The sequence below is a fragment of the Phyllobates terribilis genome, unplaced genomic scaffold (assembly GCF_046119375.1).
Source record: "Phyllobates terribilis strain yellow unplaced genomic scaffold, ASM4611937v1 Scaffold_3__8_contigs__length_932513732, whole genome shotgun sequence".
NCBI lineage: Eukaryota > Metazoa > Chordata > Amphibia > Anura > Dendrobatidae > Phyllobates > Phyllobates terribilis.
This window is the reverse complement of record NW_027362763.1, coordinates 889,942,556-889,961,806: the sequence shown is the minus strand read 5'-3', so window position 1 is coordinate 889,961,806 and position 19,251 is coordinate 889,942,556. Positions and strand designations below refer to the sequence as shown.

Sequence of the window (19,251 nt, the reverse complement as noted above, 5' to 3'; positions counted from 1 at the left end):
AAAAAAAAAAAAATCTGGAATGGTGCTTTAAAGTTGAGGACATATTTGGACATCAATTGGATAGTGTAGAGTTTAGAGCAGGGGTCTAAAACACGACGGCAGCGCTTTATTGTAGTTGAATGTGCGTCCTTAGATGGCACATTCAAATGAAATGCATTGCCATGCAGAGACCAGATCTCTGCACAGCAATACCACTGCCAGCCACCGGCTGCTGGCCTCTGACTGGCCAGCATTGGTATTGCTGTGCAAACAGCTTGTCTCTGCTCAGCAATACATTTCAATTGAATGTGCATCTAAGGATCATCAAAGGGTCTACAGTGCCTGGGGGCAACGTGTGCAGAAAAGAGGATGCCGAAGGAACGGTGAGAAGAATATATTTTTTTCTTTTATGTATATGTGAAGAACAGCATAATAGGGGACATTACTACAATATGGGGACATTACTATGGGTCCAGAATTGGGCAGCATTACAAGATGAAGACGAGGATGGTCACACTACTGCAAGAAGAGGACGAGGATGGTCGCACTACTACAAGAAGAGGACCAGGATGGTTGCACTACAACAAGAAGAGGACCAGGGTGGTCGCATTACTACAAGAAGAGGACCAGGATGGGACATTACTACAAGAAGAGGACCAGGGTGGGGCATTGCTACAAGAGGACGACCAGGATGAGGACATTACTCCAAGGTGGGGACATTACTCCAAGGGTGGGGACCATGATGAGGACATTACTACAAGATGAGGGCATTACTACAAGAAGGGGACCAGGATGGGGTCATTACTACAAGAAGGGGACCAGGATGGGGTCATTACTCCAAGATGAGGACCAGGATGTGGCATTACTACAAGATGTGGCATTACTACAAGATGTGGCATTACTACAATATAGGAACCAGGATGGGGGCATTACTACAAGAATGGGATCAGGATGGGGGCATTACTACAAGAAGAGGATCAGGATGGAACATTACTACAATATAGGGACCAGGGTGGGGCATTACAAGAAGGGGACCAAGATGGGGACATAGCTACAATATGGAGACCAGGGTGGGGCACTACTACAAGAGGAGGACCAGGATGGGACAATTATTACAAGAAGGGTACCAGGATGGGGACATTACTACAATATGGGGACAGGATGCGGCATTACAAGAAGGGGATCAGGATGAGGCATTATTACAAGACGTTTGCCAGAATTACTATATTACTATATGGTGCTAATTGTAAGACAATATTACTGTATGTGGTTAATTGGGGGAAAACAAAATTGTGAAAATGGAAAAAAATCAAAATAAAGCATGAAAAAATATTTTGTCATTAAAAATGCTGTTTTATATATATACTAAAGTAAACAAAAAAAGTGCATGTTTGTTATCGCCACATCCATAACAACCCAAGCTGTAAAACTGTACCATAACCTATACAATGAATGGCATTTAAAAAAATAAACATGGCAAAAATGTTAAAAACCAATGATCAAAAAGTGTATAGAAAAAAAAATGGCATCACTAAAAATATCATCACTTTGTCCTGCAAAGAATGCTGCCCCCCAAATTATTTTTTTTATGTGCGGTCGATATACCCAGCCGAGTTTTGAGACCACTAGTTTAGAGGTGGTAGCATCAGAATGTGGTGGGAAATGTTTTTTGATTTGGTGCCATCGCTTTTATTACTATTATGTCAGTCGCATATGGTGGATAGGAACCAAATTGGGGAGGGTAATAAGTGAATAGCCCCCACATCTGGGTTAGGCTGTTGTAGAAAAGATGTCTTATAATTTGGAGACAAAATAGAAAAGAGAAATGAGCAGCTAACTAGAGAGCAGAATATAAAGAGTGGAGGTTAAAGAGTTTAGTCAATGCTGCATCCAGAGTGGAAACGCAGAAAATTCAGTCATTAGAATGAGATGTTCGGAAAGACAGTTTCATTATTTTTGTTTTACAGGGCTGAGAGTAGAGGATAGTGATCTGTGGAGTGGTACTGAGAGATATTTACCATTATTCATTATAATGTGCAGATATTAATGTGAATGGTGATTTAAGCCCAATTATGGCGTTTTTGAGATTTCCAAACCTAAGAGAAACCAGTTATTGAAATCTCTAAGTGCATCATATCGCTGCACAGACTGACCAAGTTACACCACCAGAAGAGTGCAGCTGTAGACCCCACCAGAAGCTCTGGCCATCAGTGGGGTGGAAAGTGATTTAGTCAGGATGAGCTGTAGTTCTGAAATTGTAGAAGATATCAAGACACGTTACCTGTAGGTTCTCACATGTTTCTTGACTGTAGGTAATTCTCTGTATTTCTGTAGCTGAGACGAGATATAAAGCCTGCCCATTGTTCGTGAAGCAGAATGTTCGGGCTATCCGCATGTTGGTTAGCGGCAAATAATTTACATCCAACAGCGGCCTTAAACTTGGCAAACTTAGAAAGAAAACAGAGCAGAAAAATATTTTCATCTCTAAATCAGACATGTCAATTTTCACATGTAAAATACACCAACATGTAGAAAACCACCATACTAGCATATATTCCTCATTTGTCTGTGTTATCTATCATATGCTTACTTTATAATACACAGACATCGGGACAGAATTTTCAATATAGTCATTTATAATGTGCTAGACGCTATTTACAAGGTACAAGTCATAAAAGACAATTCTGGTGCAAATTACATGTGAATTCTGGACCATTAAGCTTCATGTATATGGCCTTAATAAAATTTTTGTGGGACAAGTTTAAGTTTTGAATTATACCATTTACACAATATAATTCCTGTAAAATGGGAAAAATCCAAGTTGGGTGAAAGAAAAGAAAAAATAAATAAATAAATCATGTGACGTGCAGCAGTGGCGCCGGAATCCCACGCCCTGCAATAGTGCGATTAGATGTACCTTTTCCGCCCTTCTATGGGCATTGGCGTCATTGTTCTTCTGCGCAGGTACCGGCAAGTCACACTGCTATTGCAGGGCGCAGGCATGGGATTCCGGCGCCACAGCTGCACATCACATGGCACTGTGACACTGACGGGAGGGGGAGGTAGTACCCAAATGAACACCGAAGGCAGGAGATTTCTTCCAGGCATCACACACCCCAGAGCCTGGAAGACCTCATTAACATACAGGGACGATTTCTCAACAACAAGACAGCAGCTATGAGGCATACAGGTATGACCATTTTAACAATTCTATCACCTGTATGTCCATAGTAATAGGTTAAAAGCTTCCCAGGAGGTGACAGATTGCCTTGACCACACCATTAGATGTATAAAATCCCAAATATGTCTGTCTCTTATCTGAAAAGTGAACGTCCATGTTTTAAATAAGTCTCTGCCGAAGCCCATGACCATTAGAACTTAACAGTCGTTATCATTTTTACTTCATAAATGAATAGTACACATGAAAACAAGCAACTTTGTAATATATCTGCTTCTTTTTCTGCCAAGAGTGATTTTTAATTCTTAGCTTCTCGATTGAAGGTTAAAATCTGTATTCAGGAAGACGTTACATTACGGAGATAGAAGCTTATCAGTAGCAGCTGCCATCTCCTATGTAAACGGAGGGGTAGGTGCAAAGAGGAGCTCTGCTCTCGCTTCTCCCTTTTACTTCCTCTCCCATCTACATAGAATCTTAGTAGCTGTCATCTTTTATCTCAGTAATGTAATATTTTTATTGAACACAGATTTTTTTTAATTGATAACTTTGAAAATGACTGCTCAGACCTGGTGGAGAAAAAAGCAGATTTCTCTGATAATATACAGTGGTGGCCAAAAGTATTGGCACCCCTGCAATTCTGTCAGATAATACTCAGTTTCTTCCTGAAAATGATTGCAATCACAAATTCTTTGGTATTATTATCTTCATTTAATTTGCTTGCAAGGAAAAAACACAAAAGAGAATGAAGCAAAAAATCAAATCATTGATCATTTCACACAAAACTCCAAAAATGGGCCAGACAAAAGTATTGGCACCCTCAGCCTAATACTTGGTTGCACAACCTTTAGTCAAAATAACTGCAAACAACCGCTTCCGGTAACCATCAATGAGTTTCTTACAATGCTCTGCTGGAATTGTAGACCATTCTTCTTTGGCAAACTGCTCCAGGTCCCTGATATTTGAAGGGTGCCTTCTCCAAACTGCCATTTTGAGATCTCTCCACAGGTGTTCTATGGGATTCAGGTCTGGACTCATTGCTGGCCACCTTAGAAGTCTCCAGTGCTTTCTCTCAAACCATTTTATAGTGCTTTTGGAAGTGTGTTTTGGGTCATTGTCCTGCTGGAAGACCCATGACCTCTGAGGGAGACCCAGCTTTCTCACACTGGGCCCTACATTATGCTGCAAAATTTGTTGGTAGTCTTCAGACTTCATATGCCATGCACACGGTCAAGCAGTCCAGTGCCAGAGGCAGCAAAGCAACCCCAAAACATCAGGGAACCTCCGCCATGTTTGACTGTAGGGACCGTGTTCTTTTCTTTGAATGCCTCTTTTTTTTTCCTGTACACTCTATGTTGATGCTTTTTCCCAAAAAGCTCTACTTTAGTCTCATCTGACCAGAGAACATTCTTCCAAAACGTTTTAGAATTTCTCAGGTAAGTTTTGGCAAACTCCAGCCTGACTTTTTTATGTCTTGGGGAAAGAAGTGGGGTCTTCCTGGGTATCCTACCATACAGTCCCTTTTCATTCAGACGCCGACGGATAGTACGGATCGACACTGTTGTACCCTCGGACTGCAGGGCAGCTTGAACTTGTTTGGATGTTAGTCGAGGTTCTTTATCCACCATCCGCACAATCTTGCGTTGAAATCTCTCATCAATTTTTCTTTTCCGTCCACATCTAGGGAGGTTAGCCACAGTGCCATGGGCTTTAAACTTCTTGATGACACTGCGCACAGAAGACACAGGAACATTCAGGTCTTTGGAGATGGACTTGTAGCCTTGAGATTGCTCATGCTTCCTCACAATTTGGTTTCTCAAGTCCTCAGACAGTTCTTTGGTCTTCTTTCTTTTCTCCATGCTCAATGTGGTACACACAAGGACACAGGACAGAGGTTGAGTCAACTTTAATCCATGTTAACTGGCTGCAAGTGTGATTTAGTTATTGCCACCACCTGTTAGGTGCCACAGGTAAGTTACAGGTGCTGTTAATTACACGAATTAGAGAAGCATGACATGATTTTTCAAACAGTGCCAATACTTTTGTCCACCCCCTTTTTTAGGTTTGGTGTGGAATTATATCCAATTTGGCTTTAGGACAATTCTTTTTGTGTTTTTTTAATTGAAGACAAATTAAATGAAGAGAATAATACCAAAGAATTTGTGATTGCAATCATTTTCAGAAAGAAACTGAGTATTATCTGACAGAATTGCAGGGGTGCCAATAATTTTGGCTACCACTGTATATTACAAACTTTCTTATTTTCAAGTGTAGTATTGATTTATGAAATAAAAAATAAAACGAAGGTTCCGCCAAACCTCTACAGCTCGTGTATAACATCAGCTTTAGTTTCATCACATTTTGCACATTGTTGTCTAGAACTGAATGAGGTTTTCATGTGATAGTAAAGGGGTTTTCCAATGAACAAAAGTTCATTTTAAAAATTGGCTGTATCTGACCATGTACGGAACATACCACATCTCCTGGGCAGGGGAGGAAGCAAAAGACAATACAGACATTACAGCCGGGGATCGCAGAGGATTCATTTTGTGAGGTAAAACATTGTTTAAAAACAGGCAGTGAAATGTTTTACCTCACAAAATCCTCTGTGATCCCCTGCTGTAATGTCTGTATTGTCTTTTGCTTCCTCCCCTGCCCAGGAGATGTGGTATGTTCCATACACGGTCAGACACAGACAATTTTTATAATGAACTTTTGTTTGTGGGAAATAGAATATATGTGTTAGAATTTGTTGCTGAAATGTTCTTACCTAAATGTCATAATGTGTCCATTGGCACAGAAACATGCAAGGCAGGTACTATTACTCATTGACACTATATCTCCACGAAGAACAAAAGAAGTCTCTGTAATGTTGTGTTTATAAATGCAGTTCTGGGAGGGCAGCGAGATCACCTTCGCCTGTTTTTCTGAACATATTACTGCATATTGGTTTTCACTGATTTCCTGAGACGAAGATGGTGACACTGAAACTGGCCTCCTTTTTTTCAACCGCTCCTTGTCATCCTTATCTTCAGGTGCATTGGGTTCCCTCCAAGCTTCGTATGCTGGTGGGATTATAGCTCCTAATGAGTCCAGAAATGCCATTCTTAAAATTGCACCTTTTAGCCTTAGTATTGTTCCTGTGGAGTAATAAAAAAAAAACCCTATCACTTTCAGGTTATTGTAGACCCCAAAATACATAGAAAACTAATCATTTTATGTACTTTGTTTTAGCGAATAATAAATTATTTTATACTCTTTGGTTGAGGCAATGCTAAAAGTGATGACATAAAAATGGCAAGTTACACCAAAATAAAACTATTGCATCAACCTTATCAAGTCTCCTCTAAGGACCTCTAAGGAATTTATTTACTTGATTTGGTACCTACCACTTGGAGATACAATAACAGGCTGAAGAAGTCTCTGGTCTCTTCCTGGTGGCAGGTTTAGTACAATAACTAACACAGTACCCAAGGTGGTTCCAACCCATAAACATGGTGATGTCGATATGTCCGGTTTTCTTGTGAATGTCTCACAAAAATGGAGAGCAGATATTGCTTCCCGTGACTCTTTGTCTATGCTGGTCACACTGGAACTTCGGGAACGACTGAAGGAGTTGTCTCTGACATCTACGATTAAAAGACAATCACTGATTATTTGAAAAAATAAATAAATGAAAAAAAAACAATATTTAGGATATATAAATACTAAAGAACACACAGTATGACGTACACAAAAAGTACACTATGGCCACAACATGTTTTTACTCATCTACACTAAAGACTTAAAAAGGACCAATTACATTCACTAGTGACAATAGAACTTTGTAAATCTTTCTTTATTGAAAACGATTAAAAAATTATCAGAAGTAGCAAGAAAAAGCATTGAATAAAAAGGAAAAATATAATATAAAATAAGTAAAGTCAGCACTCGCATATGTTGACAAATGTATAATGTGGTTGCAGTCGTATATGGCATAATGAAGTATGTAGAAAGAATAATAAACCAGAACTGGCTCTAGTTTACACAATGAAAAACATTATTTCAAGAAAGCACAATCTTAACTCCCACAGGAGTAGAGTAGGTTAGTGAGTGAATCAGCCTGACAATAAGAGAATGAATCACAGTACGAAATAAAAAAAACAGAAAGAAAAAAGGTGGTGAGGGATGAGGGAAGAGAGCGGTGGGGATCAAATCAATATGATCAGACCACAAGCCTTGGGATTTCCGGTGTAGATTGGAACAGCAGCCAGCAGTCCCAAGCACCAGTGCACTTGTTAGGAATCTTCATATTCCGAAAATAATTCATTAATCCTCATGATGTGATTTATTTTCTTGAACCACTGAAAAATGGACCACAGATGTTCAGCCTCTCGCCAATGGCGAGGTATAATAATGTAAGCAGCATTGGGACAGTGATAAAGAATTTCTTTTTTTTGCTGAAGTTATGAAACCATGAATGATAAATAGGAGCGCCATTTGGTTTTTTTTTTTTACTAGGCAGATACCACATACTGCATTGTACAGCCGTCTGACAACGCCACCAAATGTAGGTCAGAGAACCAATTCTCCTGTACTCTCTCCAACAGGAAGCCAATACAATCTTAAAAATAGAATGGAGATAGGAAGGACATCTTGACAATGTACGTAGAATTATATAATTTTTTGTTGAGCAGTGCAGGTGGTAAGTAGTTTGTGAGCCTTAGCCCAATCATCTACAGCTCTTGGTTCTTTTAATTTCTTTTCCCAGGACATTTGAAAAAGGCAGGACTGATGTATCTATATAGTCTAGGAGGACTATATAAAAAGAAATAAAGGACTTCAACTGAGCATATGTAAGCCAAGAGATATGTTGATCTGGATAATGCTCACAGTTAAACTAAATATAAAACAAGTGAGTGGCGTCCAGCTAGTGCCAAGTTAGAAAACTATCAGCTGTCTTTCCTGGATAATTAATGGATTTGTCAGCAAGGGAGTCAAGAGGTCAAGATATTTAGCAAAGTGTTCCCTAATAATAGTAGCGTTCCATAAGTATTTAATTAAAAAAATAGTTTTATCCTTTGATAGGAAACATGGAAGTATCTAGGGGAGAATGGATAATTATCAACACAAAATGTCTTCCTCTAACTGTACCTAGTGCTTAGTCTCCACCTAGAACATGAAGGCTAAACGGTATCTTTAAATCTGAAAGACCTTTTCTTCCTATGTATTTAGGTTTAGAAAAGATCAGACCATTAATATTATTGGAAGTTGAGTATTGGAATTATATCCATTTGTAATTTACTTTTACTTGCTCAAACCAGGAAAGGTTTTTCTTGAAATGTGTTGAGATCTTATAGAGCACACTCAAGCAAAGGAACATAATCCAGAGTACAAAGGCATTTGTACATCTGTAAAGAAGTAATTCCCTAAATATTTTATAGAGGTCTTCTGTAAACAGACAGGGAAGGTCCCACATCAGACCCACCTGTACATAATAGGGCAGAGAGGCATGAGTTTCTGTCTTTAAATAATTTACTTTGAAAATGCTGAGGTGAGTGAAGAGTTCAAACTGCTTAATAAAAGAGGGAAGCGATATGAGGCTGAGATGCATATAACATCAAGCCACGCACATATACAGTACAGACCAAAAGTTTGGACACATCTTCTAATTTAAAGATTTTTCTGTATTTTCATGACTTCGAAAATTGTACAGTCACACTGAAGGCATCAAAACTATGAATTAACTCATGTGGAATTATATACTTAACAAAAATGTGTGAAACAACTGAAAATATGTCTTATATTCTAGGTTCTTCAAAGTAGCCACCTTTTGCTTTGATGACTGCTTTGCACACTCTTGGCATTCTCTTGAGCTTCAAGAGGTAGTCACCGGAAATGGTCTTCCAACAATCTTGAAGGAGTTCCCAGAGATGCTTACCACTTGTTGTTCCTTTTGCCTTCACTCTGTGGTCCAGCTCACCCCAAACCATCTCCATTAGGTTCAGGTCTGGTGACTGTGGAGGCCAGGCCATCTGGCGTAGCACCCCATCACTCTCCTCCTTGGTCAAATAGCCCTTACACAGCCTGGAGGTGTGTTTGGGGTCATTGTCCTGTTGAAAAATAAATGATGGTCCAACTAAACGCAATCCGGATGAAATAGCATGCCGCTGCAACATGCTGTGGTAGCCATGCTGGTTCAGTATGCCTTCAATTTTGAATAAATCCCCAACAGTGTCACCAGCAAAGCACCCCCACACCATCACACCTCCTCCTTCATGCTTCACGGTGGGAACCAGGCATGTAGAGTCCATCCGTTCACCTTTTCTGGGTTGCACAAAGACACGGTGATTGGAACCAAAGATCTCAAATTTGGACTCATCAGACCAAAGCACAGATTTCCACTGGTCTAATGTCCATTCCTTGTGTTCTTCAGCCCAAACAAGTCTCTTCTGCTTGCTGCCTGTCCTTAGAAGTGGTTTCCTAGCAGCTATTTTACCATGAAGGCCTGCTGCACAAAGTCTCCTCTTAACAGTTGTTGAAGAGGTGTGTCTGCTGCTAGAACTCTGTGTGGCATTGACCCGGTCTCTAATCTGAACTGCTGTTAACCTGCGATTTCTGAGGCTCGTGACTCGGATAAACTTATTCTCAGAAGCAGAGGTGACTCTTGGCCTTCCTTTCCTGGGGCGGTCCTTATGTGAGCCAGTTTCTTTGTAGCGACTGATGGTTTTTGGAACTGCACTTGGGGACACTTTCAAAGTTTTCCCAATTTTTTGGACTGACTGACCTTCATTTCTTAAAGTAACGATGGCCACTCGTTTTTCTTTACATAGCTGCTTTTTACTTGCCATAATACAAATTCTAACAATCTATTCAGTAGGACTATCAGCAGAGTATCGACCAGACTTCTGCACAACACAACTGATGGTCCCAACCCCATTTATAAGGCAAGAAATCCCACTATTATTAATCCTAGTTCACACTATTTACATCCCATACACACCACTCATTCTTCTCTTCTCTACTTTTGCAGCAGAACCCTTACCTGAAGCGTCTTCACTTATCTATACAGCGGACCCCACTAGGAACCTTGGAGTCCTCCCATTGTTCATATTCCCTTTTAAACCTTATTTTTTATTGTGCCCAAGACCTCTCTTGTTTTTATCCAGTTACCCCCTCCTCTTTTATTAGATTTACAATAATAAATATATTTTTTCTACAGATATTTGTCAGTGTCCGTTTACTCCCTTTTTGGGATTTTACACTAATATATTACTGCTGGTCCGTTTTTTCTATCTTTTTCCATACCATTGTTTTTATATTCCTTTTTATATATATTTTTTAGTCATCCATCATTATTTTTTCCTTTATTATTCTCATACTTATACGCACACACCTCCTTATCTACCATATTTGTTACCATTTACGTAGTACCCCATCACATTTTGGTCAAAAGGGAAGCGCGAATCTACTGTATTTTACAAGAAATCCCACTTATTAAACCTGACAGGGCACACCTGTGAAGTGAAAACCTTTTCCGGTGACTACCTCTTGAAGCTCATCAAGAGAATGCCAAAAGTGTGCAAAGCAGTCATCAAAGAAAAAGGTGGCTACTTTGAAGAACCTAGAATATAAGACATATTTTCAGTTGTTTCACACTTTTTTGTCAAGTATATTATTCCACATGTGTTAATTCATAGTTTTGATGCCTTCAGTGTGAATGCACAATTTTCATAGTCATGAAAATACAGAAAAATCTTTAAATGAGAAGGTGTGTCCAAACTTTTGGTCTGTACTGTAGGTCAGATTAATAATATCTTGAGCCAATAGTCACCCCTGTTATATTGTGCATTTCTCATTACAATAACAAAAGGAGAAGTGAAAGGGAGCAACTCTGGCAAGTGTGATTACGATCTTTAAAAGGGTCCAACAAGAATCCATTAACCCATACCTGGGCATAAGGATTTCTGTACCATGCTACAACCCCTGGCAAAAATATTGGAATCACCGGGCTCGGAGGACCTTCATTCAGTTGTTTAATGTTGTTGAAAAAAAGCAGATCACAGACATGGCACAAAACTAAAGTCATTTCAAATGGCAACTTTAGGGCTTTAAGAAACACTAAAAGAAATCAAGATTTGGTAATGTGTGGTCCTCAGTAAGGGTAATTTTTTTCTGACCAAACAGAGGGAAAAAATTATGGAATCACCCTGTAAATTTTCATTTCCAAAACTAACACCTGCATCAAATTAGATCTGCTCGTTAGTCTGCATCTAAAAAGGAGTGATCACCAAGCTGTTCCACCAAGTGGACTGACATGAATCATGGCTCCAACACGAGAGATGTCAATTGAAACAAAGGAGAGGATTATCAAACTCTTAAAAGAAGGTAAATCATCACGCAATGTTGCAAAAGATGTTGGTTGTTCACAGTCAGCTGTGTCTAAAACATGGGAAGGTTGTTAAAGGCAAACATACTGGTAGACCAAGGAAGACATCAAAGCGTCAAGACCGGAAACTTAAAGCAATATGTCTCCAAAACAGGAAATGCACAACAAAACAAAATAGGAACGAATGGGAGGAAACTGGAATCAATGTCTGTGACCGAACTGTAAGAAAAAGCCTAAAGGAAATGGGATTTACATACAGAAAAGCTAAACATAAGCCATCATTAACACCTAAAGAGAAAAAAACAAGGTTACAAGGGGCTAAGGAAAAGCAATCTTGGACTGTGGATGACTAATCTGCATTGGGCAAGGTGATGATGCTGGAACTTTTGTTTTGTGCCATTCCAATGAGATTTATAAAGATGACTGCATGAAGAGAACATGCAAATTTCCACAGTCATTGATGATATGGGGCTGCATGTCAGGTAAAGGCACTGGGAAGATGGCTGTCATTACATCTTCAATAAATGCCCAAGTTTACATTGATATTTTGGACTGTTTTCTTATCCCATCAATTGAAAGGATGTTTGGGGATGATGACATCATTTTTCAAGATGATAATGCATCCTACCATAGAGCAAAAACTGTGAAAACATTCTTTGAAAGAAGACACAATGTCAATGTCATGGCCTGCAAATAGTCTAGATCTCAATCCAATTGAAAATCTTTGGTGGAAGTTGAAGAAAATGGTCCATGACAAGGCTCCAACCTACAAAGCTGATCTGGCAACAGCAATCAGAGAAAGTTGGAGCCAGATTGATGAAGAGTACTGTTTGTCACTCCTTAAGTCCATGCCTCAGAGACTGCAAGCTGTTATTAAAGCCAGAGGTGGTGCAACAAAATACTAGTGATGTATTGGAGTGTTCTTTTGTGTATTTGTTTTTCATGATTCCATATTTTTTTCCTCTGAATTGAGTGATTCCATCATTTTTTAAGCTTAAAAATGCTTACAACAGGCATTGTGTCATTCAGGATATCAAAAATGTTTGATGGGCGACAGATCTATGGAAAATTATTTTATATCTAGAATGGATATCCCTTGGTAAGTCTACTGCATTCAAGCTAAAATTAAACTGTTGTATGCTCTCACTCGTCATTTTTATGGGAGCTCGAGAAACAGCCGACCATAATTCTATTTTTTTTTTAACTGGTACATACACGTAGTATGCATTCACTGATTAAATTATGTAATGGCCTTTGGTTTGATTTAGAGCCATGGTAACTTGATGGATGAACGATCTTGTAGGAAGAACATCCTTGTGCAAGCCTAGATAGGTCCACCAGGGTCTTCTCTTGCCGTTATCGTGATAGTATCAAGCCATCAGGTTGCTGGCCTTCCTCTTCACCTTGTTCCTTATATTCTTCAGACAATGATGTTCTTCTTTAGTGATTGCTGTCTTTATATGATGTAACCAAAAGTAGGCAAGTTTAGCTTGGTGATCTTTGCTTCCAGTGACATGTCTGGCTTGATTTGTTCCAAAATTTATTTGTTCTTCTTGCCATCCATGGCATTGATAACATCCTTCTCTAGCACCACATTTCGAAAAGTGACAATTCTTCTTCTTTCTTGTTTCTTTATTATCCAGGTTTTGAAAGCCGTATGTTGCCAGAGATAAGACCAAATTACATACGAGATGCTTCTTCGCCGCCAGTGAAATGTTCTTTGATTTGAAGACCTTGTCTAGTGACTTCATTGTTGATTTTCCCATAGATATTCTCCTATTTCTCCTATTAACTTCTGCCATCGTTGCTGCCTCTTGAGTGATGATTGATCAGAGTACAGCTCCGACAAAAATTAAGAGACCACTTAACAGTTTTCTATTGGAAAGCATGGAAACACTGGTGGAAAGCATGCCAAGACGCATGAAAGCTGTGAATAAAAATCATGGTTAGTCCACCAAGTATTGATTTCTGAACTGTTCCTGAGTTAAAACATGAGTAATTTGAGGTCTGAAAGCACTTTCTTTTTTAGTATTTTGACGCTTTATCATTCGCTGCAAATAAATACATTTTTAGCTTTGAATTTCGAAGACATGTTGTCAGTAGTTTGTAGAATAAAACAACAATGTACATTTTATACGTATATTTTTGAGTAAAGAGGAAAATCAGAGAAAATGAAAATTTTGCAGTGGTCTCTTAATTTTTGCCAGAGCTGTAGGTTGAATCCCTTTACAACTTCCAGTTAATTGCCACCCATCTCAAATGTATCCCGGCAGTAGTCAGTATTTTTGTCTTTTTTGTACTGAGTAGCAGTCCCATGTTCGAGCTTTCCATCTTGACACTCCGTCCAACAAGTCCTTTGTTCCATCTACGCTTGTTGCTATCAATGTTGTATTGTCTGCATATTTAAGATTGTTAATGATTCAACTAGCAATTTTGATTCCTTCTGTTTTGGCAAGTCCAGCCTTCCTGAAAATAACTTTAGTCCTTGGACCATTTACCTGTTGTCCATACCTGTTGACACAGGCATGAGATGGCATCAACTGCTGCTTCAGAAGACTTATTAGCTCTTCTTGTTGACAGACAGAAGCTTTATTGAAGCAACGACTTCGTCCTTTAGGATGCGCTCTATCATTTCCAGTCTCAGATTCTTCCCGCATCACTGAGTGGTTCTTGTAGAGGAGCTCCATGTACTCTCTCCATCTTTCCTTGATCTGTTCTGGCTCAGTTTGTTCCGGTTTATGTCTTTCAAAGTGTCATCAGCTCCATAGTCACCTCCTAGCCTTGTGTTCACGATAATGATCGATGACCCCCCCCCCCCCCCCTTTGGCTAACACTAACGTACTCCATCTCATACTTAAAAGCACCCCCTTTGGTTTTGTCTCAGTTTTTTGATTTTGGAAGAAGGTATTGATGATGGACAGTTGGTTTCTCATACAAAAATCAATGAATCTTCCTCCAGCCTAGTTTTGTTCACCAAATCTAAAGCTTACAACAACGGTTTGATGTTTTCTGCGGCCCACTTTGGCATTCAAATCTCCCATGATAATGAGTAAGTCTTGTTTTGGGTCTTCCCATTTTCCTTTTGAACTTGATAGTAGAATAGTTCAACATCCTCTTCCTCTGCATCTGTTGTTGGGGAGTAGACTTGTAGTTGTATCAATATGACTATCAATGACTGCATTGTACTTCAGGACAGTGCCGGCCAATCTTCAGGTTGAGAATAAAGGTGGCATCATTTTGTCTTTGGTTATCATTGCCACAATAGAATCCCCAATGTTCGTTTGACTGGAATTGTACAGATTTAGTCCATCTTAATTTGCTAATTCCAAGTAAGTCTATTCCTGTTCTGTCCATTTTGGCTTTGACGATGTCAAGTTTGCCTTAGTTCATGGTTCGTACATTCCAAGTTCCAAACTTTATGATCTCTGCAGCTTTTGATCTTCCCTTCTGACAAAGCGACATCACCAAGACATCCATGCTGCTTTGATCCTTGAGCATCATGAGCATTGATCTTACTTAGGTTGACAAACGGCTCTTCCCCAGTAGCTTGTTGACTGCCTTCCGACCTATAGGCTCACCTTCCAGCAGTATATCAAACTCCTTTAGCCATACTCTCCATCGAGTTTTCTTAGCATAATAAGTTAGTAAATTTCCAGGCCTTTCTTCCACGAAGTAATGTGGCACCCATGAAGAAGCCACACTGAATTAGGGTTGTATGTTTTAAATACAACCCACCTCATCGCACAACATCTTGCTGCCAACCATTCAATGCACGGTAGATATTGAGCACATGTCCTATTTTAATAAGTTTTGGAGGGATGAGCTGTTAGCTTTTATTGGTACCATTCTGGGGTGCAAACTTAGTACTGTTTTTACAACGTTCACTGTGAAGTAAAAAAGTTACCTGGTAACTGTTTTCTGTCATATGAGCCTGAAGATCTTTAGGTGCAGCTGGATCGAGCTGCTTGAAGGAAATCGTCAAGTCTTTGCGACAATTTAACGTCAATTAATTTTGTTCAACATGGAGAAAGATTACCCATGTGTACTGCAATGTGTGCTACATGTTCAGGCTTGCCAGAGGAAAATACAAACTTTATGTGCCCGAATGCAAGCTTGAGACTCTGTTAGAGGAAAAGGTGCAAAGTCTTCAGGAGAGAATAGCAACACAATCTCAAAGATGAGGATTTCCTTGACAGAGCAGAACAATCTCTTCAGAATGTTGCAAGAGAAGAACTTTTCAGCATTCCTGCAGAAGCTAATGACAGTAGAAATAACTATTCAGAATGTTGAAAGAGAAGCATCTTTCAATGTACTTGCAGAAGGAGAAATGGAAGCATGTGACTCAAAGTAGCAGGAGAATGAGGAGGCAATCATCACCTATACCGTTGAAGAACCACTATCAGGCACTCACACAGAACTACTACAAGATGTATATTAAAAAAGTGCTTTACCCACAAAGAATACTCCAGTAAGCAATCAGAGGCCTCTTGAAGAGAGAAAAATTAGCACTGTGGTGAAGAAGAAAAGGAGAGTAGTGATCGTGGGGGATTCCCTACTGAGAGGAACAGAAGATGCCATCTACCGACCGGACACTACCTCACGAAAAGTGTGCTCTCTCCCAGGTATCCAAATCAAAAGATGTGTCTGATAGGGTATCAAGACTCTCCAGTGCTATAGACAACTACCCACATCTGCTAATACACATAGGAACAAATGATACAGCAATAAAGGATCTGAAAACTATATGCAGAGACTTTGAAGACCTAGACCAGAAAGTGAAGGAACTAAGAGCACAGGTCGTCTTCTCATCCATCCTCTCAATGGCTGGACATGAAACAAGGAGAATGAACAGGATTCTACAGGTGAACAACTGGCTACGATGGTGTCATCAGCAATGTTTTGGGTTTCTTGAACATGGAATGAATTACATGCCCTGCATGATGAAATCCTTGCTATAGATGGGTTGCATCTTACAAAAACAGGGAAACACATATTTGGTAGATACCTTGCTACAGTCATCTGGAAAGCTTTAAACTAGAGCAATATGGGATTGGAAATATATGGCCAGGAAAAAGTATGCAGCTAATTCCTTTGAGAACTCCTGCTTTTAGAAGAGGAGATTAAGAACAAAGACAACAAATTCTTAATGAAAACAGAGGCACAAGAGAGACCCACTACAAACAAAAATGTATCTATACAAATGCACAGAGTATGGGGAAAAAACAAGGAGAATTTTAGATACTAATATAAGAAGAGAAATATGATGTCATAGGCATCGCTGAAACATGGTGGGATGATACACATGGTTGGAATACAAACCTTGAAGGCTACAACTTATTTTTTAGAAAAGCAGGCTTAACAAGAGGGGAGGAGGTGTTGCATTGCATGTTTGGAAAACATATACATCTCTGCAGAGATCCAAGCTTCAGAGAATGGTAGCTCTGCAGAAACTGTTTGGGTAAGAATACAAGGAGAGAAGAACAGAAAGGACACTATTGTAGGTGTTTACTATAGGCCACCTGGACAGACTGAAGATGTGGATTTACTTTTTTTTTTTTACATTAGATGACTTGGTTCTCAAAAAAGTATGACATAGTGATCATGGGAGGTTTTAACTATCCAGATATTTGTTGGGAATCTCTCTCAGGCAAAAGTATTGGGTCCAGAAAATTCTTATCTTCCCTCGCTGACAACTTTAGCTTTCAAAGGGTAGAAGAGAGAACAAGAGGATCTGCCATGTTGAACCTAATTCTTACCAACAGGGAGGAAATGGTTGAGGAAGTAAAGGTGGCTGGGAATTTAGGAGGCAGTGATCATGCTATCTGTGAATTTTGGATTACAAGAGGAGGAAGACCAGAGAGGACTCTGACTTTCAGATTTTAATGGACTCAGGAAGAGGGTAGGAAAGGTCCAATGGCTGGATGATCTAAAGGACAGAAATGTCCAAGGAGGATGGGAGATTTTGCTAAATTAAATTCTCACTGCACAATCAGTAACAATCCTGAAAAGAAGGGAGAATTGGAAGCATTTTAAAAGAAACCAGGATGGATGAACACAGCACTTAAACACTTGCTAAAAAAGAAAAAAATGTATATTAAATGGAAAGAGGGGGGCAATAATATCTAAAGAAGAATATAATGCTGTCTGCAAGGAAAGCAGGGCAAGCATTGGAAGAGCTAAAGCCAGTAATGAAGTGAAGCTTGCAAGGGAGAACAAAAGCAATATAAAAAAAAATTGGGAGCATGCCAAAAGCTAAAGAAAAGTCAAAGATGCTATAGGATTTTTACAGGATGAAAAGGGTGGAGTAGTCAAAAATGATGTTGAGAAGGCCGAACTTTTAAATTCCTATTTTGCATCTGTGCTCTCTAAGAAAGCAATTGTAACATCAACTGATCTTCACTGTGCTATTGAAGGAATAAAATGATCCATACTATCTATAAACAGAGATGGTGAGGGAACAAATCGCCAATTTAAAAATGAATTAAAATCCCATGGTCCAGATGAATTACATCCTAGGGTTCTGAAAGAGATAGCAGAGGAAATTGCAGAACCACTAGCCAGAATCTTTGAAAAATCCTGGAGAACAGGAGAAGTCCCAGAAGATTGGAGAAAGGCAAATGTTGTCCCTATCTTCAAAAAAGGAAAGAAAATGGAGCCAGGAAATTACAGGCCAGTGAGCCTTACTTCTATCAAAAATAGAAAATCGGCTCATCAACTGTTGAAAAACGCCTTGAATCGGGGTACAGTGCACGGAGCCACCAGACCGACTTCTGGGTGTAGATATAGCAGCAAAATGGAAAAAAATCTTTTCCTGCGGATCCTGGATAAGTATATTAACTTCTTTAAAGCCTGGGGCATATTAGTATGCCCCAGGCCATCACCCCCGGTTCAGTGAAGGCTCCGGCGGTGAGCCCGCACTGAACCGAGCACATGTCAGCTGATTATTACAGCTGACATTTGCCCGCAAAGCCGCGGGTGGAATCGCGATCCACCCGCAGCTGTTAACCAGTTAAATGCCGCTGTCAATCTCTTATTTCCTGCGAATGCTGAATTTTTCCGTCTTGCTGTTATGGCCTTACTTCTATACCAGGAAGGCTCTTTGAACAAATTATTAAACCGCCTGTATGGAAAATGAAAAATAAATGCTTAGGGCTCTAAAATAGCGCTGCCAAAAAATGGTGATGCAGATGGAAAAACTACATAAAAGTGTTTTCTTTATTCAAGCTACGCTTTCAGCTGGTCTAGATCCTTCCTCAGGCTTATACAGACAAATAATACACCCCAACTTTTTATATCTTCCACAATGACACCACAAATTAGGTTAATTAGTTGCCACATGCAATACAAAAACACTAAAATACATTAATAACTAATGTTAGATATAAGTATCAATAGGAAGATAAAATACATAAAAACATTCAATAAAATCTGGTCTAAAGAAAGAAATCCCCAAAGAAATAAACCTTGAATAGTGTTGTCTATGAATTCATTAAGGCCCTCGGGTGTTAGTGTGGACAATTTGAATATCCAATAAGATTGTCTGTTAATAAATCTTTGGAATTTGTTGAGTACATTCTCTAATACTTGTTCAAGGATAATGAGTTTTAAACCACTAGGATCTTTTTTATGTTCTGTAAGGAAATGCCTTGACAAACTATGACAAGTTACACCTTTCCTTAAATTATGTATATGGCTGTTCATCCTGTTATGGATTACTTGTGTTGTGCGA

General features: G+C 39.3%; 1 protein-coding gene across 9 annotated transcripts in view; it reads right to left on the bottom strand.

The window, feature by feature from the left end:
* The window catches only part of STXBP5 (syntaxin binding protein 5), a 503,632-nt gene that overhangs the window by 16,617 nt on the left and 467,764 nt on the right, over positions 1 to 19,251 (bottom strand). For all 9 annotated transcript variants that reach the window (XM_073672694.1, XM_073672695.1, XM_073672696.1 and 6 more), the window contains 3 exons: positions 6,544 to 6,783; positions 5,925 to 6,294; positions 2,261 to 2,426 (listed from right to left, as the gene is read on the bottom strand). In XM_073672694.1, the coding sequence (XP_073528795.1) occupies positions 2,261 to 2,426; positions 5,925 to 6,294; positions 6,544 to 6,783 (776 nt within the window). The remainder of the gene's footprint in view (positions 1 to 2,260; positions 2,427 to 5,924; positions 6,295 to 6,543; positions 6,784 to 19,251) is intronic.